The sequence below is a fragment of the Bombina bombina genome, chromosome 4 (assembly GCF_027579735.1).
Source record: "Bombina bombina isolate aBomBom1 chromosome 4, aBomBom1.pri, whole genome shotgun sequence".
In the NCBI taxonomy this organism is placed as follows: Eukaryota; Metazoa; Chordata; class Amphibia; order Anura; family Bombinatoridae; genus Bombina; species Bombina bombina.
This window is the reverse complement of record NC_069502.1, coordinates 653044280-653070215: the sequence shown is the minus strand read 5'-3', so window position 1 is coordinate 653070215 and position 25936 is coordinate 653044280. Positions and strand designations below refer to the sequence as shown.

At 37.0% G+C, this 25936-nt stretch overlaps 1 protein-coding gene across 1 annotated transcript; it reads left to right on the top strand.

Moving 5' to 3' along the window:
• The first annotated feature begins 350 nt into the window (after window positions 1-350).
• On the top strand, window positions 351-9044 carry CENPW (centromere protein W). The gene is made up of 3 exons (XM_053709131.1): window positions 351-673; window positions 6762-6875; window positions 8313-9044. Exons 1-3 carry the CDS (start codon window positions 584-586, stop codon window positions 8337-8339), a joined length of 231 nt encoding a protein of 76 aa, XP_053565106.1. The 5' UTR covers window positions 351-583; the 3' UTR covers window positions 8340-9044.
• The last annotated feature ends 16892 nt before the right edge of the window (window positions 9045-25936 follow it).

The following is a 25936-nucleotide window of genomic DNA, read 5'->3' as shown; positions in this document are numbered from 1 at the left end:
CAGTATTCAGAGTTGACGTGAAATAAAGACAAAATCCAAATCTATGGTTTCTATTATAAAAGCCTCTTATCAGGATCCCAGCTTTTTGTTTCATTAAAACACATTTTCTTCTCACTCCTTTGCCACATTCTTGTTTATTTGTTTGTTTGTCAGCATAAACATAGATAACAACTACTGAGTCCTGACCAAGTACATCATGACTGCACCACTGCATGAGTAAAACAGCAGCGTCCGATACTGATTTGAGTCTCCCGCCAGTCTGCTTCCTCAGTCTCTATACCATGTGATTAATGTAGTCACGTGACTAATGTGATGTCAGCACAGGTCCTTTAGACGGATGGAATCTAGCCGCTACCGTTCCGCCAGTACACTTGCAATGTTCACTTTTCGTCATCAAACCGTTCCAGCTAAAATTATGCGTTCCACAGACAATGTGACGTTTTTAACTGGCGCCGGCGCTTAGTTCAAAATGAACGAATGTCTTGTTTATTGCTATAATTTCCGTACAATTTTTGTAATGGTTATTACCCTATTATAAGGCTTATTTTGTTTCTCTAATATCGATCTCTGATTCTCTGGTAAAATGAAGCGCTCGGCTCCCCGCGGTGTAATAAAATCTATTATCAAGAAACACAAGCCCGAACTGCGACTAGAAACCAACATTGATCTGCTGGTAAGAGAAAGGGTTAATCTGCTTTGTGTATAGCAGTGCTTTTGCGGTACACACGAAGGTGACTCTGTCCCTGCTGCACTGACCTGCATTATATTTTAGTATTATTAATATGAAGTGGGCACGTTAATATAGCTGCAGCGTGACGTAGATCAGATTCCAAATTGCATTTGTGTGTGTGATGTATATTTCTATACCCCAACCACAAAACCAAGTAGTCTTACTCCTGTTTTTCTTTCTGCTCATTTTCCGTGGTTTAAGAATTTTAATATGTATTTACAAATGATATATCTAGATCTTTAGTGATAATTGTCCTGTTCACATCTATATGTATTTGCTTATGAATCAATAAAATTGCATTGGTTGTTTACACTGGATTCCCTTAGCATATTTAAAACAATATAAGTTTGACGCTTACTCTTCAGGCACCAGAAGAAAACTCACTTTTTTTTTTTTTTACGCATTTGTGTAATAATCAGCCATTTAAAGAGATATGAAACCCAAAAATGTCTTTCATGATTCAGACAGAGCATATGATATTTTTAAACAACTTTCTAAATTTCCTCTTTTTCTTCGTTCTTTTGGTATCTTTTGTTGAAAAGCAGGGACATAAGCTTATGAGGCCCATTTCTGGAGCACAATATGGCAGCAGTTTTGAAAGAATCTTATCCATTTGCAAGAGCACTAGATGGCAGCACTATTTCCTGTCATGTAGTGTTTCAGATGCCTACATAAGTATCTCTTCAACACAAAATATCATTGTAACAAAACAAATTTGATAAAAGTAAATTGACTCAGATCTTTTTTTCAGTCCTTGGTTAAAGCCTGCCGCTTCCACCTTAAAAACATCTCTGAAATGAGAAATTTCCATATACAAGACACAACTAAGATTTTAATCCACTCTCTCATTCTTTCCCGCCTCGATTACTGCAACTCTGTCCTCTCTGGTCTCCCCACCTGCCGGCCTAGCTCCTTTACAATCCATAATGAATGCCTCTGCTAGGCTCATCTTCCTTACATGTCACTCTTTATCTGCTGCACCTCTCTGCCAATCCCTTCACTGGCTTCCTCTTGCCTCTAGGATCAAACACAAAACTCTCACTCTGACATACAAAGCCCTCAACTGCACTGCTCCCCCCTATATCTCAGACCCTGTCTCCAGATACTCTCCCTCCCGTCCCCTTCTCTCTGCTCATGACCTCCTACTCTCCTCCTCTCTTGTTACCTCATCACACTCCCGTTTACAGGACTTCTCCAGACTGGCCCCCATCTTGTGGAACTCTCTGCCTCGCTCCACAAGACTCTCCCCTAATTTTGAAAGCTTCAAGCGCTCCCTAAAGACTCTACTGTTCAGGGATGCTTACAACCTATGCTAACCTTACTTTATACCAGTTCCTCTCCTCCATTGCTATCCCCTGAACCCCCTTAGCATGTAAGCCTAAGAGTCCAGCTGTTTGTAGATCACCTTCTTAAAGGGCCACTGTAAGTAAATATTTTCTATGCCTGTTACTAACTAACTACCCCAAATACGCTTTTTATCAATAGCATTTCATTAACATATCTCTACCGTATATCAGAAATCTTGTCTGCAAATTTAATTGTTTTCCAAACCCACTCCGTGGGTATCCTTTGCTCTGTACCAATCCGTTTACAATACCTAGGTTTCAAAATGGCGCTTTAAACACAAAGTTATTGGTTTAAGTATTTTGAATATGCAGTGCTGAAAATAGTGGGCAGGATAACGTGACATCATCGGCAAATAAAAGATATAACTTTTAGAACGTTATGAAACTTCGTTTTGGAGAAAATATAGGTCAGTAGGTTTTAATTAATGTTTATTAACTTTAATATGTTAGTTGTTTAGCTTAAAAATTATAACAGAAAGTAATCCTTTAAGAGCTGACTACAACAGTGCAACTCTTGGCAGGACCCTCTACCTATTTGATCCCTATATTTCTTTTACTCCGCCTTTGTTTATAGCGCTGCGGAATCTGTTGGCGCTCTACAAATAACAGATGATGATGATAATAATTGGACATTTTTTTTTTTTTTTTTTTTTTTTATTTAATTGTATGCTCCGTCTGAATCACAAAAAAACATTTTTGGGTTTCATATCCATTTAATGGCTAATTGTTACACATATGATATTAAAAGCATGAAAACAAAAATATTGAGTTTTCCTCTGGCGCCTGAAGAGTAAGCGTCAAACTTATATTGTTTTAAATATGCTAAGGGAATCCAGTGTAAACAACCAATTCATATTTTATAAATTCATAAAAAAATACATATAGATGTGAACAGAACAATTATCACTAAAGAGCTAGATATTTTATTTTTAATACATATTAAAATTCTTAAACCAGGAAGAATGAACATTCAGTAACATTTAAAAAAAACGTATTAAAAGAAACCCATACTGAAAGAAGAACAGGGGTAAGACAATTTGGTTTTGTGGTTGGGGGTATAGAAATATACATCACACAAAATAAAATTGCAATGTGCGATCTGCCCTAGGTCACACTCATACACTGCAGTCAGTCCTTAGGGGCCAGCCAAGGTGTTCTTCTTTTCAGCCCCAATATAAAGATATATAACTTAAAGGGACACTGTAGTAACAAAGTGATATTTAAAAAAAAATAATTACTTAAATATATATATTTTGCCATTATATTTATTACAACTCTTGCAGCTAAACTTATTAAATTTGAGAGTGAATTTGCCTGTGTTTTGATTACCTTTCCAACACACCTTAGTATTTTCCTACACTTACTAGCCAGCTGTAGTGCAGGTGCAGAGTGACCTATCCAGTGACCTATCCAGAAGCCTGACATCACTGACTGTAACAGTACTGTCTGTGCACAGTAAATAGTGTACACCTGACATCACTGGCTGCAACAGTACTAGTTGTGCACAATGTATTGTATACACCTGATATCGCTGGCTTTAGCAGTACTAGCTGCCAGGGTGGATTTGATTTAAATCACAATTTAAATCATGGTTTTTATTTTTCACTAGCTGTGTACAATATTTTGTGTACACCTGACATCACTAGCTGTGTACTGTATATATTGTGTATACCTGACATCACTAGCTGTGTACTGTATATATTGTGTACACCTGACATCACTAGCTGTGTACTGTATATATTGTGTACACCTGACATCACTAGCTGTGTACTGTATATATTGTGTACACCTGACATCACTAGCTGTGTACTGTATATATTGTGTACACCTGACATCACTAGCTGTGTACTGTATATATTGTGTATACCTGACATCACTAGCTGTGTACTGTATATATTGTGTACACCTGACAACACTAGCTGTGTACTGTATATATTGTGTACACCTGACATCACTAGCTGTGTACTGTATATATTGTGTACACCTGACATCACTAGCTGTGTACTGTATATATTGTGTACACCTGACATCACTAGCTGTGTACTGTATATATTGTGTACACCTGACATCACTAGCTGTGTACAGTATATTGCGTACACCTGACATCACTAGCTGTGTACAGTATATTGCGTACACCTGACATCACTAGCTGTGTACTGTATATTGCGTACACCTGACATCACTAGCTGTGTACTGTATATATTGTGTATACCTGACATCACTAGCTGTGTACTGTATATATTGTGTATACCTGACATCACTAGCTGTGTACTGTATATATTGTGTACACCTGACATCACTAGCTGTGTACTGTATATATTGTGTACACCTGACATCACTAGCTGTGTACTGTATATTGTGTACACCTGACATCACTAGCTGTGTACTGTATATATTGTGTACACCTGACATCACTAGCTGTAACAGTACTAGCTGTGTACAGTATATTGTGTACATCTGACATCACTGGCTGTAACAGTACTACCTGTGCATAGTGTAATCTGTACACTTGAAACCACTGACTATAAGAAACGGCACTAGCTGTGCATAGTACATTGTGTTCACTTGCCCTCATTGGCTGTCACTATTAGGAACAATACAGTAGTATTACACATTTCATAACAGGAAGTCAAAACACAGACATGTCCACTCTTAATTTTAACAGCTTTGTTTTCTGATTAGTGTCTCTTAAAGGGACATGAAACACAAATTTTTTATGTTGTAGACTAAAATTTAAAAAATACTTTCCAATTCTATCATAACATTTAAGACGTAGCCTTTGTTCAAAGGCTGATAGGCTCAGGAGTAAGAACTTATTTATAGCACTATATGTCAGCAGTTTTGACAGAATGCAATCTAACAATGTGTTATACATTGTGAAAAAATTCTTACAAAACTCCTGGCATATAGTTTTCCAGACATGTTCACACTACCTACCTAGTTATCCTCTTCAACAAAGGATGCCATGAGAAATTAAATTTGGTAATAGGAGTACATTTTTTTTTTTTTTACATTTTTTTTTTTTATTGTATGCTCTGATTCGTGAAAGAAACCATTTTTGTTTCATGTCCCTTTTAAAAAAAAAAATTGTATGAGAAAAAGGTTATAGTGCTCTTGATGTGCATAATTGAGTTCATTAAGAGTTTACTGCCTCCTTTAAAGGAATATGATACCCACATTTTTTTCTTTAATGATTCAGAGCAAATTATATTAGAGACGGGAAACCCCAACATTTTCTTTCATTATTTGGATAGAACATACAATTTTAAACAACTTTCCAATTTACTTCTATTGTCAAATTTGTCAAATTTTATTTCTCTTGTTATGCTTTGCTGAAGGAACAGCATTGCACTAATGGCAGCTAGCTGAACACATCTAGCTAGCCAATCACAGGAGACAAATGCATGCAGGCGCCAATCAGCAGCTAGCTCCCACTAGTGTAGGATATGTGCATATTCTTTTTCAACAAGGGATATCAAGAGAACAAAGCACATTTGAAAACAATTTCCTATCCCTTTAAGTTTCCAATTTGCTCCTGTTATCAAATTTACTTCATTCACTTGGTATACTTTGTTGAAGGAGCAGCAATGCACTACTAGGAGTTAGCTGAACACATTAGATGAGCCAGTGACAAGACATATATGTGTAGCCACCAATCAGCAGCTAACAGTAGTGCTGTTCCTGGGCCCTCCTAGGATACCAAGAGATTGAATGAAATTAGATCATAGAAGTAAATTGCAAAGTTATTTAAAATTGTATGTTCTATCTGAATTATGTTCCTTTAATATATGTTACATTTGCCATTTGTGCAGATTTGCTGACATTTAATTATCTAATTTCATATGCAGTTAAGCAAAATATTGGCCTTTCACCAGGTTTGTTTCATAAAGTATACGATTTTGTTTTCTGTTTTGTTTTTATTTGTATGAAAGGGACTTGGTAATGCAAAAATTAAATAGTCATTTGTTAGAACATGCTATTTTAGCACTAATGACTTGCTATAAGATGAGCACCTACATTGGGGTTAAACACATAGCTTAAAGGGACACTGTACCCAAAATGTTTCTTTTGTAATTCAGAAAGAGCATGCAATTTTAAGCAACTTTCTAACTTACTCCTATTATCAATTTTTCTTCGTTCTCTTGCTATCTTTATTTGAAAAAGAAGGTATCTAAGCTTGTTTTGGGTTCAGTACTCTGGACAGCAACTTTTTTATTGGTGAATGAATTTATCCACCAATCAGCAAGGACAACCCAGGTTGTTCAACAAAAATGGGCCGGCATCTAAACTTACATTCTTGCATTTCAAATAAAGATACCAAGAGAATGAAGAAAAATTGATAAAAGGAGTAAATTAGAAAGATGCTTAAAATGTCATGCTCAATCTGAATCATGAAAGAAAAAAATTGGGTACAGTGTCCCTTTAAGACCTGCTCACTTGTAGCAGCACATTGTATCTCCTGGGCAAAATTGCAGACTACATTCACATATCGCTCCTCATTGGCTCACTAATTGAGCCTGAAATAAAATGTGCATTTATTTTAAATGGAAATGAATTATGTGAATGTATTACTTCCATGTGCCTTTTTCAGTGGCTTTAAGTATATGCATGACATGTGATCAGTGTAACTCTGAGTTACTGTTTACTGATTTAACATTTTTATTATTTTTTTATATCATTTTTAGGTACATTTGAACTGCTTGCTGTTTATTAATAGACTGGCAAAAGAAGCTCGTCTAAAATCTATTGAAGATAAAAGTCCTATCATAAAGCCTGTTCATCTTCGATCTGTGGCAAAGGTACTTCAGAAATATAAATATAATATAATGTGCTACACTTACCAATGACGATAGTGATTCCACTAGGTGTAAAATAGACTCATGAATTCTCTTTTTTAACAGAAAATAATTAAATTGTAGTTGTTATTAAATTTTGCCTGTTAAAGTGACTTTGAGATTGTTTATATAAATGCTTAATCTAGTAAAACATTGCCATATACTTTCATAATTTATTTTGCCCCTTTTCCTGTAATTTAAGTCTGAAAATTGTGGCTTAGCAGCCCTGAAACCTGACGGTCCACATGGCAGACTTTATAAGCCTGGTGCTGCTAAGTCTTTACTAATTCACAGTATGGTGGTTTTGTTAACATAATGACAGTGGCAAGCCCTGTTGTGACTGTTCAGACTCTAGCCCAGATTGGCTCCTCCAAATAAGGGAAGTTTAGACCATTGAAAAACAATTTCAGCAAGTTCTAATAACGTTCAGACTTTGATATAGTAAAGGGACAGAAAACCCACATCATTTTCTTTCATAATTCAGATAGAAAATATAATTTTAAACAACTTTTCAATTTACTTCTGTTATCAAATTTGCTTCATTCTCTTGTTACCCTTTGCTGAAGAAACAATGTTGCACTACTGGCAGCCAGCTGAACACATCTAGTTAGCCAATCACAAGAGACAAATGTCTGCAGGCACCAATCAGCAGCTAGCTCCCACTAGTGTAGGATATGTGCATATTCTTTTTCAACAAGGGATACCAAGAGAGCGAAGCGCATATGAAAATAGAACTTAGTTTAAAAGTGTCTTAAAATCACATGCTCTATCAGAATCATGCAAGTTTAATTTTGACTTTACTATCCCTTTAATCTATTGGAAGGCAGTACAAGAAAATGTTTTTCTTTCATGATTTAAACATAGCATGCACTTTTAAACAACTGTCCAATTTACTTCTATGATCTAATTTGCTTTGGTCTCTTGTTAACCTTTGTTGAATAGCATACCTAGGTATGCAAGGGAACAGCAATGCAATACTGGGAGTATTTCCTTAATTGCTGCAACTTTAACAAAGGATAGCAAGAGAATAATGCCACTTTAATAATATAAGTAAATTGGAAAGTTTTTAAAATGTTATGCTCTTTCTGAATAATGAAAGAAAAATGTGGTTTGTGTCCTTTTTTAATGTGCCTTTTACCCCATTTTTTTTCCTTTTATACATAAAAACACATAGATTTTGAATCACTGAGAATTAGAAATTAGAATTACGCATTTCTGAGAATTAGAAATTGATTAATTTTCAGAGCTAAATTACATAGAAAGTGTACAAAATAAATAATGAAACTATATTGTAAAGTTGTTTCATTCTGCATAACAAACATGTTATTTAAACGTCTGTCCATTTAATGAATTCATACTAACAGATATTTGTGGCTAAATTAACTTTTTTTTTTCTTGCAGATAATTCTAAAGAAGTCAAAAGGATAACCATCAAAAGTGTCTTATTGATACAATTTCATTTTATTTTCTTATTTATGTTCATTGTTACTTTACCATACATTCAGGTCTCTGAAGAATTTGTTAAACAGATCACTATTAGACCTACTTCTAATTTTAGGAGTATCCATTCTACTTATTTTGAAATGTTGTTTGCCGCTAATTGATTTTTTATTTTTTTATTTTTTTTTATTATTTTATCTACTGAAAACTTGTGAAGCCCCTTTTTCTTTGCTTATTTTCAGAAAATAATGCATACCTTCTTTTCAGATCAGCATGCTTATTGCTACGTACAGCAAATGGTTACCAGACGAGTGTTAATACAGAGTCAGTAATTCCTTACAAAAAAACTATTGAAGAATGTTTGGCAATAACATAAAAACACAAGTCTTTAAATCTCAGAAAAGTCTTCTGTATATCTCTAGGGTTCTGGAATTTGTAATTGTCACCTATATTGCAAGTGTCATCCATGAATCAACCACCTTTCTGTGAAGAAATGATTACTCCTGCACTTCTTTCCAACTTGATGTCACTTTTCCTTCTATGAGTATTGCTTTTTTTATTCTCATGTTTATTATAGTCATACATAATTGACAGGTTTACATCATTCCCTCTCTATGATCAAGCATCCTACTGCTATTATGTCTTGCACTGTTTTAAAGGACCATTAAATATTGCAATATTGCTCTTCTTAAAGTGCTGTTGCATTGTCTTTTTTGTATTCATTAGTTGCCTAATATAGCCACGGGCAGCAGCATCCGGCTATTTTTAGCGCCGGATTTATTTGTGTAATTGTGCAAAACAATGGTTTTTCACAGATATTTATTTTGTTGCATTATTTTCAGTTCAGATAGGATGATTCTTATAACATCTACACACAGTATGTAATTATTTGAGGAATGTATGATGACTAATTAGTTGAGCTCATTAAAATAGCTTGTTACATTGAAGAGAAACTGAACCAATTTTTTTTTCGTGATTCAGATAGCACATGCAATTTTAAGCAACTTTCTAATTCACTCCTATTATCAAATTTTCTTCGTTCTCTTGCTATCTTTGTTCGAAAAAGAAGGCATCTAAGCTAAGGAGCCAGCCAATTTTTGGTTCAGAATTCTGGACAGCACTTGTTGATTGGTGGGTGAATTTATTCACCAATCAGCAAGAACCCAGGTTGTTAACCAAAAATGGGCCGGCATCTAAACTTACATTCTTGTTTTTTAAATAAAGATACCAAGAGAATTAAGAAAATTTCATAATAGGTGTAAATTAGAAAATTGCTTAAAATTGCATGCTCTATCTGAATCGCGAAAGAAAAAATTGGGTTCAGTGTCTCTTTAAGTAAATGTTTAAAATATAACAAACTTATTACCTTATATGCCAACAATGACACTATATAGTAAAAGTTCTTATAGTATTATTTTTATATGTTTTTCTTGGCACCTCAGGCTATGTAGGGGTTAATTTACTCTTACACTTAAAGGGACACTGAACCCAATTTTTTTCTATTGTGATTCAGATAGAGCATGCAGTTTTAAGCAACTTTCTAATTTACTCCTATTATCACATTTTCTTCATTCTCTTGGTATCTTTATTTGAAAACCAAGAATGCAAGTTTTGATGCCGGCCCATTTTTGGTGAACAACCTGGGTGGATAAATTCACTGACCAATAAACAAGTGCTGTCCAGAGTCCTAAACCAAAAATTGAAACAAACAAATGAAATACAGCACCCACCACACAAAGAGACACGGAGAAGGTTTACCAAGCCCAACAAAATACACACAAGAGTTTTCTCCAGCTGCGATATAAAAACGACCTTTATTGCTTATACAGGGTCCATAAAAGCAACGTTTCGGGCTGACACAGCCCTTTTTTAAAAAAAAAAAAAAAAAAAAAAAAAAAGGCTGTCGGCACGAAACGTTGCTTTTGTGGACCCTGTATAAGCAATAAAGGTTGTTTTATATATCGCACTCTTTTGTGTGGCTCCTTAGCTTAGATGCCTTCTTTTTCAAATAAAGATAGCAAGAGAACAAAGAAATTGATAATAGGAGTAAATTAGAAAGTTGCTTAAAATTGCACGCTCTATCTGAATCACAAAAGAAAATATGTAGGTTCAGTGTCCCTTTAAGGGTTGGACCATAAACCTCTGTCCTGAAAATAGGTGCTATTAAGACTCAGGTTGACGCACCAGCAATTTTTGTAATCATCACATCTCTTGCCTTCTCTGTGAAGAGCCAAAAACTGCCCACCTGTAGAGCAGTGCACCAATGTTCAGACTAAGCTTTATGCTGTATGACCTGGTAATAGCATCCAACCTGTAATTAAAATGGCAATATTTTGCTATGAAGATACTTTTGATATTTACATAATAAAGTATTGAAACTTAAAGCGACATAAAACCCCACAAACATATTTATTGATTAAGATAGAAGGTACAATTTTAAACAGCTTTCCAATGTACTTCTATTATCAAATGTTCTTTGTTTCTTGTTGCCTTCCTGCTTTTCAACAAAGGATAAGTTCAGGACTGTATGGCAGCAGTTTTCCAACATTATAAATCGGCAATAGCTCTAGATGGCAGCACTATGTCCTGTCATGTAGTGCTCTAGACGTGCACACTACCTATCTAGATACCTCTTCAACAAAGAATAACATGAAAACAAAGCAAATTTAAAAGAAGTAAACTGGAAAAAAAAATCAAATAGTATTCTATATCCGAATCATGAAAGAAAAAAAAAACGTTTCATGTTTCTTTAAACAGTTTGTTGCAAACAATTAAAGGGACGTGAATCACAATTGTTTTTTTTTCTTGATTTAGAAAGACCATGCAATTTTAATTTCTTTCATGTAATTGGCAAGAGTCCATGAGTTAGTGACATATGGGATATACAGTACAATCCTACCAGGTGGGGCAAAGTTTCCCAAACCTCAAAATGCCTATAAATACACCCCTCACCACACCCACAATTTTGTTTTTACAAACTTTGCCTCCTATGGAGGTGGTGAAGTAAGTTTGTGCTAAGATTTCTACGTTGATATGCGCTTCTCAGCATTTTGAAGCCCAATTCCTCTCAGAGTACAGTGAATGTCAGAGGGATGTGAAGGTAGTATTACCTATTGAATGCAATGGTTTTCCTCACGGGAAATCTATTTCATAGGTTCTCTGTTATCGGTCGTAGAGATTCATCTCCTACCTCCCTTATTCAGATCGACGATATACTCTCATATTTCATTACCTCTACTGATAACTGTTTCAGTACTGGTTTGGCTATCTGCTATATGTGGTTGGGTGTCTTTCGGTAAGTATGTTTTCATTACTTAAAGGGACACTCAATCAAAATTAAACTTTCATTATTCAGATAGAACATGCCATTTTAAACAAATTTCCAATTTACTTCCATTAACTAAATGTTCACAGTCTTTTTATATTTCAACTTTTTGAGTCAACAGCTCCTACTGAGCATGTGCAAGAATAAGTGTGTATGCATTTGTGAATAGCTGATGGCTGTCACATGGTACGTGTATGCATTTGTGAATGGCTGTTGGCTGTCACATGGTAAGTGGAAAAAGACATAACTTTTAAAATTGTCAGGAAAAAAAAATCTACGTATTTGAAGTTCAAACTAAGTTCTATTGCATTGTCTTGTTATCTTGCATTTGTTGATTATGCAAATCTACTGTGTTGACTGGTCCTTTAAGACACTCTCAGCTATGGTTTGGCACTTTATGTATTAATATAAAGTTCTAAATATATGTATTGTACTTATATTTGCCATGAGTCAGGTTTATGTATATTTCCTTTTGCAGACTATTCAGTTTCATATTTGGGAAAAAAACATATTTAGGAAAATATTTTTCTTACCTGGGGTTTAGTCTTTTCTCTTACTTGGTGTATCCAGTCCACGGATTCATCCTTACTTGTGGGATATTCTCAATCCCTACAGGAAGTGGCAAAGAGAGCACACAGCAAAGCTGTCCATATAGCTCCCCTCAGGCTCCGCCCCCCCAGTCATTCTCTTTGCCGCTCTAACAAGTAGCATCTCCACGGGAGAGGTAAAGAGTATGTGGTGTTAGATTTGTAGTTTTTATTTCTTCAATCAAGAGTTTGTTATTTTAAAATAGTGCCGGTTTGTACTATTTACTCTGAGGCAGAAAGTGATGAAGATTTTAGCATGTTGTAACTAAAATCCATTGCTGTTCCCACGCAGGACTGTTGAGTACCGGAGAACTTCAGTTGGGGGGAACAGTTTGCAGGCTTAACTGCTTAAGGTATGCTCAGTCATTTTTCTCTAACAAGACCTGGTAATGCTAGAAGACTGACAGAAATCCCCATGTGGGAAGGTAAGCCATTTTCTGAGACGCAGTATAGAAGGATGGCTTAAGTTAATGGCTTAAATACTGGTAGACACTGTTATGGGCTAAATCGATTACTTTATTAGTGTAATCTCAGATTTGTTCAAGTGTTTTAGACACTTTTGGGGGTTTTATTACGCCTGGCATATTGTAAGACACCTAATCTGACTCAGGAAGGCCCCATAACTCCGGAATGAAGAGGGAGGGGGCCTCATTTTCGCGCCTCAGTTGCGCAGTTGTTTTGCAAGGCAGCTTCATGCAGCTTCACGTGTAGAGTCCAGAGAGTGCAGGGAGGACTCCAGGGAGGCTTATTTTCATCTACAAATAATCCCAAAGGAAGGTAGGGCCACAGCAAAGACTGTGGCACCGTGCTGTAGTGTGTTAAACCAGTAGTTTGCTTCAATTTGCTCCGGTTTGGGCAATAAGGGGTTAATTGATTTGAAAATTAGTGTGTAATCATTTCAAAGCATTAGGATCATGTGGTGAAAATTTCATTAAGATCGGATGTTTTTTGGTGATTTGTTAAAAAAGTGTGTGCTTTTTATTATTTAAAGGCACAGTAAAGTTTTTTTCAAAAAGTGTTTTTTACTGTATTGTAGTGCTGTCTAAGTCTGTCAAACATGTCTGAGTCTTCAGATAGACCTTGTTCTTTATGTTTAAAAGCCATGGCGGTACCCTCATTGCATTTGTGTTTAAAGTGTGCTAAAACATCTAAGCATTTTAAAGACCATGCAGTGACACTTAAAAATGTAGCCCAAGATGATTCTTTAACGGAAGGTAATGAGGATAGTCCTTCTTCCTCTCCCCATGTGTTGACACTAGTTACGCCCGCGCAAGCGATGCCTAGTACCTCTAGCGCATTGGCCCCTATTACCTTACAACAATTAGCAGCAGTAATGGATAATTCCCTTGCAGCATTTTTATCCAAACTGCCAGTTTTTTTCCAAAAAAGCGCGATAGCTCAGTTTTAAATACAGAGGATGAGCAATCAGAAGCTTTGGATGATTTATCTGTAGTACCCTCACAACACTCTGAAGTGGCAGTGAGGGACGGTCTGTCTGAGGGAGAAATTTCTGACACAGGAAAAGTTTCTCAGCGGGCAGAGTCAGATTCCTTAGCGTTTAAATTTAAGCTGGAACACCTCCGCGTCCTGCTTAAGGAGGTTTTAGCTACGCTGGATGATTGTGACCCCATGGTGGTCCCAGAAAAATTGTGTAAAATGGACAGGTTTTTAGAGGTCCCTGTATACACTGAGGCATTTCCGATCCCAAAGAGGGTGGCGGATATTGTGACTAGGGAGTGGGAGAGACCAGGTGTACCCTTTGTTCCCTTCCCTATCTTTAAGAAAATGTTCCCCATAAACGACCCCAGGCGGGACGCGTGGCAGACGGTCCCTAAGGTAGAGGGAGCTGTTTCAACACTTGCTAAGCGTACAACTATACCAATAGAGGACAGTTGTGCTTTCAAAGATCCTATGGATAAAAAATTGGAAGGTTTGCTGAAGAAAATATTTGTTCAGCAAGGTTTCCTTCTTCAACCAATTGCCTGCATTATTCCGGTAACTACTGCGGCAGCCTTTTGGTTTGAGGCTCTGGAGGAGTCGCTCCAGAGGGAGACTTCATACGACGAGGTCATGGATAGAATTCATGCTCTAAAGCTGGCTAATTCTTTTATCACTGATGCCGCTTTCCAATTAGCTAAGTTAGCGGCGAAAAACTCAGGTTTTGCCATCATGGCGCGAAGAGCGCTTTGGCTCAAATCGTGGTCGGGTGATGTGTCGTCCAAAACGAAACTGTTAAATATTCCTTTCAAGGGGAAAACCCTATTTGGCCCAGAGCTGAAAGAAATTATTTCGGATATCACTGGGGGAAAGGGCCATGCCCTCCCACAAGATAGGCCGTTTAAGGCCAAAAACAAGGCTAATTTTCGCTCCTTTCGCAACTTCAGGAGTGGACCTGCTGCAACCTCTGCTGCCGCAAAGCAAGATACGCTTCACAGCCCAAAGCAACCTGGAAACCCTTGCAGGGCTGGAATAAGGGTAAACAGGCCAAGAAGCCTGCTACTAAGACAGCATGAAGGGGTAGCCCCCGATCTGGGATCGGATCTAGTAGGGGGCAGACTCTCTCTCTTTGCTCAGGCTTGGGCAAGAGATGTTCCAGATCCCTGGGCTTTAGAAATAGTTGCTCAGGGGTATCTTCTAGAATTCAAGGATTTTCCCCCAAGGGGAAGGTTCCACATTTCTCGTTTGTCTTCAGACCAAACAAAGAAACTGGCGTTCTTACGCTGTGTAGAAGATCTTCTAAAAATGGGAGTGATACACCCCGTTCCAATTGCAGAACAAGGACTGGGCTTTTACTCAAACCTGTTCGTAGTTTCCAAAAAGGAAGGAACTTTCAGGCCAATCCTGGATCTAAAAATTCTAAACAAATTCCTCAGAGTTCCGTCTTTCAAGATGGAAACCATTCGGACAATCTTGCCGATGATCCAGGAAGGTCAATATATGACTACCGTGGATCTAAAGGATGCGTACCTACATATTCCTATCCACAAAGATCACCATCAGTTCCTAAGGTTCGCCTTTCTGGACAAACATTACCAGTTCGTGGCCCTTCCTTTCGGGTTGGCCACTGCTCCCAGAATTTTCACAAAGGTGCTAGGGTCCCTTCTAGCGGTACTAAGACCGCGGGGCATTGCAGTAGCACCTTACCTAGACGACATCTTAATACAGGCGTCGTCTTTTCACAGAGCAAAGGCTCATACGGACATTGTTCTGGCCTTTCTAAGGTCTCACGGGTGGAAGGTGAACGTAGAAAAAAGTTCTCTGTCCCCGCTCACAAGGGTTCCCTTCCTGGGAACAGTAATAGACTCGGTAGAAATGAAAATCTTTCTGACAGAGGTCAGGAAGTCAAAACTGTTGACTACTTGCCGAGTTCTTCATTCCATTCCTCGGCCTTCTGTGGCTCAGTGCATGGAGGTAATTGGTTTAATGGTTGCGGCAATGGACGTAGTCCCTTTTGCCCAAATTCATCTCAGACCACTGCAACTGTGCATGCTCAAACAGTGGAATGGGGATTATGCAGATTTGTCTCCTCAAATACAAATGGACCAGAAAACCAGAGACTCTCTTCTCTGGTGGTTGTCTCGGGATCACCTGTCTCAGGGAATGAGTTTCCGCAGACCGGAGTGGATCATTGTCCCGTCCGATGCCAGTCTGTTAGGCTGGGGTGCGGTCTGGGACTCCCTGAAAGCTCAGGGTCTATGGTCTCGGGAAGAATCTCTTCTCCCGATAAACATTTTGGAACTGAGAGCGATATTCAATACGCTCCAGGCGTGGCCTCAACTAGCGGAGGCCAAATTCATCAGATTTCAGTCGGACAACATCACGACTGTAGCGTACATCAATCATCAGGGAGGAACAAAGAGTTCCCTAGCGATGAAGGAGGTAACCAACAATCATCAAATGGGCGGAGGATCACTCCTGCCATCTATCTGCAATTCACATCCCAGGAGTAGACAACTGGGAGGCGGATTTTCTGAGTCGTCAGACTTTTCATCCGGGGGAGTGGGAACTCCACCCGGAGGTTTTTGCTCAGCTGACCCAGCTATGGGGCATTCCAGAATTGGATCTGATGGCGTCCCGTCAGAACACCATACTTCCCCTTTACGGATCCAGATCCAGGGATCCCAAGGCGGCATTGATGCTTTAATAGCGCCTTGGTCATTCAGTCTAGCTTATGTCTTTCCACCGTTTCCTCTTCTCCCTCGGCTAGTAGCCAGAATCAAACAGGAGAAGGCTTCGGTAATTCTGATAGCGCCTGCGTGGCCACGCAGGACTTGGTATGCAGACCTAGTGGACATGTCATCGGTCCCACCATGGAAGCTGCCATCGAGACAGGATCTTCTAATTCAAGGTCCTTTCAAGCATCCAAATCTAGTTTCTCTGCAACTGACTGCTTGGAGATTGAACGCTTAATTCTAGCTAAGCGTGGGTTCTCGGAATCAGTTATAGATACTCTGATACAGGCCAGAAAGCCTGTCACCAGGAAGATTTACCATAAGATATGGCGGAAATATCTTTGTTGGTGTGAATCCAAGGGTTACTCGTGGAGTAAGGTTAGGATTCCAAGGATATTGTCCTTTCTCCAAGAAGGATTGGAGAAAGGTCTGTCAGCTAGTTCCTTAAAGGGACAGATATCTGCTCTGTCTATCCTGTTACATAAGCGTCTGGCAGCTGTACCAGACGTTCAGGTGTTTGCACAGGCCCTAGTTAGAATCAAGCCTGTTTACAAGCCTGTGGCTCCTCCATGGAGTCTAAATTTAGTTCTTTCAGTTCTTCAAGGGGTTCCGTTTGAACCTTTGCATTCCCTATTAAGTTATTATCTTGGAAAGTTTTGTTTTTAGTAGCTATTTCTTCTGCTAGAAGAGTTTCTGAATTGTCTGCTTTGCAGTGTAATTCACCCTATCTGGTGTTCCATGCAGATAAGGTTGTTTTGCGTACCAAACCTGGTTTCCTTCCAAAAGTGGTTTCTAATAAGAATATTAACCAGGAAATCATTGTTCCTTCTCTGTGTCCTAATCCAGTTTCTAAGAAGGAACGACTTTTACACAATCTTGACGTGGTTCGTGCTTTAAAATTCTATTTAAAAGCAACTAAAGATTTCAGACAAACATCATCCTTGTTTGTTGTCTATTCTGGTAAGAGGAGAGGTCAGAAAGCGACTGCTACCTCTCTTTCCTTCTGGCTAAAAAGCATCATCCAATTGGCTTACGAGACTGCTGGACAGCAGCCTCCTGAACGTATTACAGCTCATTCCACTAGAGCTGTGGCTTCCACATGGGCTTTCAAGAATGAGGCTTCTGTTGAACAGATTTGTAGGGCAGCGACTTGATCTTCTCTGCATACATTTGCCAAATTTTACAAATTCCATTCTTTTGCTTCTTCGGAGGCTATCTTTGGGAGAAAGGTTTTGCAAGCAGTGGCGCCTTCCGTTTAGGTTGCCTGACTTGTTCCCTCCCTTCATCCGTGTCCTAAAGCTTTGGTATTGGTATCCCACAAGTAAGGATGAATCTGTGGACTGGATACACCAAGTAAGAGAAAACAGAATTTATGCTTACCTGATAAATTACTTTCTCTTACGGTGTATCCAGTCCACGGCCCGCCCTGGCAATTAAGTCAGGTTCAAATTTAATTTTTAATATAACTACAGTCACCACTGCACCCTATGGTTCTCCTTTTTCTCCTAACCGTCGGTCGAATGACTGGGGGGGGCGGAGCCTGAGGGGAGCTATATGGACAGCTTTTCTGTGTGCTCTCTTTGCCACTTCCTGTAGGGATTGAGAATATCCCACAAGTAAGGATGAATCCGTGGACTGGATACACCGTAAGAGAAAGTAATTTATCAGGTAAGCATAAATTCTGTTTTTTTCAAATTTACTGCTTTTTCATTAAATTTTTGCTTCATTATTCTTATATCCTTTGTTGAAAAGCATATCTAGATAGGCTCAGTAGTTGCGGATTGGTTGCTGCACTTAGATGTCTCGTGTGATTGGCTCACCCATGTTCATTGCTATTTCTTCAACAAAGCATACCAAGAGAATCAAGCAAATTAAATAATAGAAGTAAATTGGAATGTTGTTTACCATTCTACTATTTATCTGAATCTTGAAAGAAAAAAATTGAGTTTCATGTCCCTTTAACTTGTGATAGATGTTAAAGAAGGTAGAGAACAACTAAAGCTGTATCTGAGCTTATTGATGGAAAAAATGCAAAACTGCACAATCTTGCTATTAATTAAGCAGCTTTAATCACTGGGCCTGTCACAATATTTCTGAGATTGTAATAAAAAGCTTTAACAAGGTTAAATTTACTATGATTACAAACATGTTAACATTCATATTTTTTGTGTGCTTATTCTGTAGAATCCTAAAAGGATTTGCCTGTAAGTGTGTGTTTTTAACAAAGAATCTGCACTTGCACCATGTTATTTAGGCAACAAAATTACCGCACTCACTGGATTTTAATAAACCAATAGTTTATCCCAAAACGTGACGTATCAATGATTATCTGTCCCTCCTTAGACTATCAACAAGATAATCAAACAAGCTTTTAAAGACAACCCCCTGCTGTGTGCAGTTGCGGAAAAAAGTGCTTTTGATATGGTAACCAAATGGATCAAAATGAGCACCATGTACATGTATCTATATTCTTTAATTTATATAATCCATTAAACAAAACCGTATTAAAACAAAGTGTCCACATTTAGATCTTCATTAACATATATTCCTTTTCTAGCATAAGTGAAAAAGATTGGGGTGGTAAATAAAGAACAGGCAAGGGCCACATTTTGTCTGAATCTTTAATTGGTAAAATATAAAAATGTACAGTACTCATCAGGCAGTAAGTTTTCCTATGAAAACAAGTGGCCATTACTATAATCCTTCAAAGCAATCTGAGAATTGTCATCTTTCTATTGGCCCATGGGTGTCGTAAAGTAAGTCAATCAATCAATCAATCTATACTGGTATACCAGGCTAGTCAATGAGACTTGAGACCTAATTAGTTAACCACCGGACTCTTATGCTCATGGATTTCCAAATCGTATAATCTGAATCTGCTTTCAGAGAAAAAGAAAATGGGGCTTAGTTTATATATATATATATATATCTATATATCTATAAATGGCCAAGTATGTTTGTCCAACGCAGACATGTGCAGTAGAGACTGCACAAGACAAACATACCTTGCCTTAACGACTAGCGCCGATGCGCAATAGAGACGGCGCTGGTTGTTAAGCCCTGGGGTTCACAATTACTCGCTGCTCCAACTCACCCCCCCCCCTTAACCATCCTACAGATACACACAAAAAAAAAACAGCAGGTGCTGAGACCAGGCCTGTAGTAGTACAACCATCCGGCCGGCCCCGGGCACACGAAAAGGAGTAAAGAGAGCTGGGGAGCCTTGCCTCTGAGTGACAGCAGAAAGGAGGAGACCGGGGGCAGAGTAACAGAGAGCTTCTGGGGTATATTGGCTGCTCTGAGCTGGTAGTGTGTGTCTGCATCACGTGTGATAATCAAAATCAATGTGTACTGACAGAACCCTTACTATACGGATTACACAGTACGCTGAGCATGTGAACAACATTGACTGACTGTTTACACACAGCAGAGGGATAGACATAGAGGGATAGGGAGATAAACCTCCTAAGAGGTATATTTCCTTACATATTTTGGCCCGTGTACATGGGCTTTAACACTAGTATAAGTATATATATATATATAGATGCTAAATTTCTGAAGGGCATATCAAGATAGTAATTATGACAATAACACAGTGCAGAAAGTTTACTTGACCCACCAAAGGGACTTAATAATGTAGAATATATTCTAAATATCATATGGTTACAAAACACAAGGCCAACTCAAAACCAAAGGGTGATAGAGTTCCAAGAGGCATCGCTTCAAAATAGCATACACAAATGTATTGAAACATACCAAAAACAATTATACTACTGTCTGACTATATGGACAATGTAGAGAATAATATATAGTGTATGGGAATGCTATGTAGTGTTAACTAAATCTATAACAGGCAAAGAACTGTTAAAGGGACAGTCAAGACAAAATGTAACTTTCAGCAGAGGATGTATTAGTTTAAATGTGCAACACAGAGATCTTGATTTGCATAGATCTTTGGTTCCAAAATGAGGTGAATGCAAGTGCCGTAGCCATATTCAGCATTTGTTTCTATAACTAATACATATTCCTTAAAACGTACAGATACCTAGTTTACTTTGAGAAGTAAAGAAAGAATATGCAACACTTATATGTTTAAAGGGGCATTCCAGTCAAAATTTAAATGCACATAGATTAATTACATCTTTGAATAGAAACATATTTGCAATATACATGTATTGGCAAAAATGCGTCTAGTAAGAGTTATCATTGTTTTAGTGTTAACATTTTTCTCTGCACGTGCATGTGAAGCATAGCTAGATATTGTCACTACACCCACATTTTAAATATTGCAGCTGCTCAGATAATCAGTGGGGCTTGTATCATGTCAGCAATTAACAAATTGAATCATTACCAGATGGTACAAGCACCTTAGGCTCTCTGAGCAAATACTGTGTTTAAAATGCTGGTGCACGTTGCATATCTAAATACTCTTTTAAAACAGTTATAGCTTTTATTAGAAGCATTTTTGCTAATACATGTAAATTACAAAAATGCTTCTATTCAATACTGAAATGCATCCATGTGGTTTCCAATTTTGGCTGGAATGTCCCTTTAAAAAGGGTCTAACCTTTAAAAAATCTTGTATCTTTAACTTTTATGTTCCATTATCACTCCTGATTATAAAAATAAAAAAAAATCAACTTTATAAAAACATTTATAGTAAAATTAATATTTAGTATTAAACAGTTTTCATTATTTATATATTTTTTTCTATTTTACTTCAATAATATCAAATTGTTGACTTGGCATCCTGAGTACTTCTAATGCTGTTTTAGCTTTTATTTTTTTAAATAATAATAATATACTTAAATTAACATTAGGATATATGTGTGTCTTTATCAAAGTATTAAATGCTTATGTTATAATTACAGATGATAATTTTGTGCTACTCATTATTGTCATTTTTCTGAACTGCAAAAATATTGCTTATTATTGTACACCTTAATGTGAATAAAAAAAACATGTCATTAAAATTAAATCTTGTTTGTTTAAACTTAAAAATGACAGCCCTCCCAAAAATGCAGTAGGTTTGCAATTCCTATAACTGCACATTTGCTAGCCCTGTGTGGACTCCTGAGTGCAGTTTACATGTGCAAAAGCAGTACTTAGTCAGCTTGTCATGATTGCATGTGCATCAGATCATCACATTAGCATGTCATTAAAGGGACATTAAACACTAAATAAATGCTAGCTAGAATAATGCATTCAAAGAAAAGATTACGACAAACATGAGCCAAAAATGTACAGATTTATGGCTCGGCATAGAATGCATATATTTAGCACTTCCTATCCCCTATGTATGATTATAAACCTAGAGTAGGAATGCTATGAGTGTGGGGCGACGTGATGCTCAATTTAAAATTTAACTTTTATTTCAACACTTAAAAATAAAATTCCACATACAATATTAAAAACACAAATTGACATAGAACATTTTCTGCGGGAGATTGGGCTATACTGGTATTGCTTGTATTCTCTAGAGAGTACACACTTGGAAACGACTGTGAGGGTATATTATTACTGGAATATCTGATTATAATTATCTTTTGAGTATTGGACAGCAATGTGTCCTTATTCTTCTGGCATATGTATTACTGCATCTTGCAGTACATATGTTTGTATTTTAATTCCAATGCTTGCCCTCTGAGATAATGGTGAATAGTAATTTAATTACTTTACTATTTGATTGCTTATATACAATACAATTGTATTTATTGGACTGCTCTATATCTCTTATGATAGAAGTATAGAGTGGTAGTACTTGGGAGAATTGATTTCAAAATTATCAGTTGGAAATGATATTCACCTTCTATTAGAATTCTACAGTTTGGGGTATATAATGTGAGATATTATGTTTTGAGATAGTGTTCACGTACTCAAGAATATATATGAGTCTGTGCAAACGAATATTACAAAAAAGCTAGTATTGTTGGCATAAGCAATTCAAGGATATTCTTTGAATTGTCTATTCTGTATATTTATTTAAATTCAGTGCTTTCGGCACTTTCCAGTGTGATATACAGATTATATTGTTTATTGAGCCTTGTTAATACATTCATGTAGATTCGTTTGGTTGCTTTTATTGTTTTTAGTAATTCAACAAAAATATGTTTTTACCTCACTATTATAAGACTGAACTAGAATGTGTTGGTTACTAGTTCAATTTGAAATACTATATATAAAGTGACAAAGATGTATTCTGTTATTAGTTAGCGTTCATGCATAGAGATTAATGAATTGGTTAGACAGACTGCTCTCAGTTTTTGTTTTCAGTATTTGTTCAAATTGTTGCAGCTACTGATAAGGAGGTCATAATTTATTATATATGTATCTTTGATAATCTTCTGATTATATTCTGGTTGTATTACGCTTATATTACACTTCTGGTTATATTCTGGTTATATTACGCTTCTATTACACTTATATTTTCTATATGAGCGTCTGATAATTTCAGCAGTATATTATGCCTTGTGTTCAGCTGTTCGTTTTCATATAGAGTCTGAAGTGTAAATGCGTTTTGCTTGGATTTTAAAAATCATTCAAAGATAGATTCAAGTATGAGGCTTATATACACTTCAGTCTTAATATCTTCAATACATAGGCTCGCTCCTGTTGTTGGTCACTTAGATTCTTTGAAATTGTAAATAAGTATAATGGCGTAAGAGCCGTGTGTATTTTTATGATATTACAATGAGAGCAAAGTCTGAGGGTGTATTATAATTACCTTTACTTCTTATAAAATATATATAAGTTGTTAGGTTATAGTGTATAAGCTGTATAACTCTAGACCTTGCTCGTTAACGTTAAATACACTTTGATATTGTTTGATCTTAAGCTGGTAACGCTTACTCGGTACGGTTAATTGCCACTGTTTTGCAACTCTCGTTGTGCTATTGTATTGATACTGCAATATTCTTAGAATGTTATTATCCACAATGTTTGTAGTAAATTCCCAATCTCTTTTTTTACACATTAACTATAAGTGTTAACCATATTGATAAGGTATAGATTCTATGCTTATTTTCAGCTTAAAAATCATAAGTAATCGGTTGAAATTGAAGTATCAACCTTTCCCTGTATAACTCTAGATCTTGCCCATTACCGTTAAGTATACTTTGATATTGTTTGATCTTAAACTAGTAACACTTGCTCGGTACGGTTAACTGCCACTGTTTTGCAACTCTCGTGGTACTATTGTATTGATACTGCAATATTCTTAGAATGTTACTATCCACAATGTTTGTAGTAAATTCCCAATCTCTTTTTTACACATTAACTATAAGTGTTAACCATATTGATAAGGTATAGGTTCTATGCTCATTTGCAACTTAAAAAACATAAGTAATCGGTTGAAATTGAAGTATCAACCTTTCCCTAACATGTTTCGCCGTTTACAATTCCGGCTTTTTCAAAGAAAAGATTAGTCTGAGAATAACACGTAGATGTATTTTTTAAAGTTTCATTAGCTGTTTAAATATCGACAAAATAAATGTAAAGTTTCATTGTCTATAAAACAATGGGAGCTGCCATGTTGTAACTTAGGTTACCTTCTCTGCTGTGGCCAATTAGGGGCAGTTGTAAATAGGTCACTAGAGTGTGCAGCCAATGGCTGTGTGGAATATAACAGTGTTCTGCTCTTCCATTTCTAACAGGAACTGAAAAACTCATTACAATAATGGAATTACAGGAAAAGGGGGCAAAATAAATAATTAAAGTATATTGCAGAGGTTTTATATATATATATATATATATATATATATATATATATATATACGATTTATCATCATATTACCATCTCAAAGTGTTTAATGTCCCTTTAATGAAACTCTTGTACTCATTCTGCCTTCTGCTGCTGTTATGGGTCTGTTCCACTGAGTGGCGCTGTCTTAGGGTGACAATGACAGTGACATCACTGACCTCTCCGTGCACATGCAGGTGGCCCAAACTCATGATTACCCTATAATAAGTCCCATGGCGGGTTTGGAAAAGGCTGATTTTTTTTAAAGAAAATTTTAGAAAACAGAACTGAAAAATGAAGACAGAGTATCATTTATTACATTTTTATTATACTTTGCAATGCTGAAATAGACATTGCTCATTTCATGTTCCTTTGTACCATTTAATAATTTGTACCATTTAAGGTTAAATGGTACACATTATTTCCATATACAGTATTTGTTTATTTCAGAAGGCTCAAACAGTGGCCTACATTTCAATATTTTAGAGTTTACCTTATAAAAACTTGTCTGTTTTTGTCATCTTCCCTGATACTATTCTAATCCATTAGCGGAACCTCTGCTTGAATTAATAGTCCACTTATGCATGAGATAAATATGGAACATTTATATTTCCAAAACTCATTGAAAGTCTATAAGAAGCCAATATTTCTTTCATGTAATTAGCAAGAGTCCATGAGCTAGTGACGTATGGGATATACATTCCTACCAGGAGGGGCAAAGTTTCCCAAACCTCAAAATGCCTATAAATACACCCCTCACCACACCCACAAATCAGTTTTACAAACTTTGCCTCCTATGGAGGTGGTGAAGTAAGTTTGTGCTAGATTCTACGTTGATATGCGCTCCGCAGCAGGTTGGAGCCCGGTTTTCCTCTCAGTGTGCAGTGAATGTCAGAGGGATGTGAGGAGAGTATTGCCTATTTGAATTCAATGATCTCCTTCTACGGGGTCTATTTCATAGGTTCTCTGTTATCGGTCTTAGAGATTCATCTCTTACCTCCCTTTTCAGATCGACGATATACTCTTATATATACCATTACCTCTACTGATTTTCGTTTCATTACTGGTTTGGCTTTCTACAACTTGTAGATGAGTGTCCTGGGGTAAGTAAGTCTTATTTTCTGTGACACTCTAAGCTATGGTTGGGCGCTTTTTTATAAAGTTCTAAATAATATGTATTCAAACATTTATTTGCCTTGACTCAGGATGTTTAACGTTCCTTATTTCAGACAGTCAGTTTCATATTTGGGATAATGCATATGAATACATTTTTTTACCTTAAAATTTGACTTTTTTCCCTGTGGGCTGTTAGGCTCGCGGGGGCTGAAAATGCTTCATTTTATTGCGTCATTCTTGGCGCGGACTTTTTTGGCGCAAAATTTTTTTTCTGTTTCCGGCGTCATACGTGTCGCCGGAAGTTGCGTCATTTTTTACGTTTTTTTGCACCAAAAGTGTCGGCGTTCCGGATGTGGCGTCATTTTTTGGCGCCAAAAGCATTTGGGCGCCAAATAATGTGGGCGTCTTTTTTGGCGCTAGAAAAATTTGGGCGTCACTATTGTCTCCACATTGTTTAAGTCTTATTATTTTGTTGCTTCTGGTTGCTAGAAGCTTGTTCACTGGCATTTTTTCCCATTCCTGAAACTGTCATTTAAGGAATTTGATCAATTTTGCTTTATATGTTGTTTTTTCTATTACATATTGCAAGATGTCCCACATTAACACTGAGTCAGAAGATACTTCTGGAAAATCGCTGCCTGGTGCTG

Excerpts from the sequence above, each read along its gene's own strand:
- CENPW (XM_053709131.1), top strand. The coding sequence starts at position 584 with ATGAAGCGCTCGGCTCCCCGCGGTGTAATAAAATCTATTATCAAGAAA. Across the intron at positions 674-6,761 it reads AAACCAACATTGATCTGCTG|GTACATTTGAACTGCTTGCT; the intron begins GTAAGAGAAAGG and ends TATCATTTTTAG. Across the intron at positions 6,876-8,312 it reads ATCTTCGATCTGTGGCAAAG|ATAATTCTAAAGAAGTCAAA; the intron begins GTACTTCAGAAA and ends TTTTTCTTGCAG.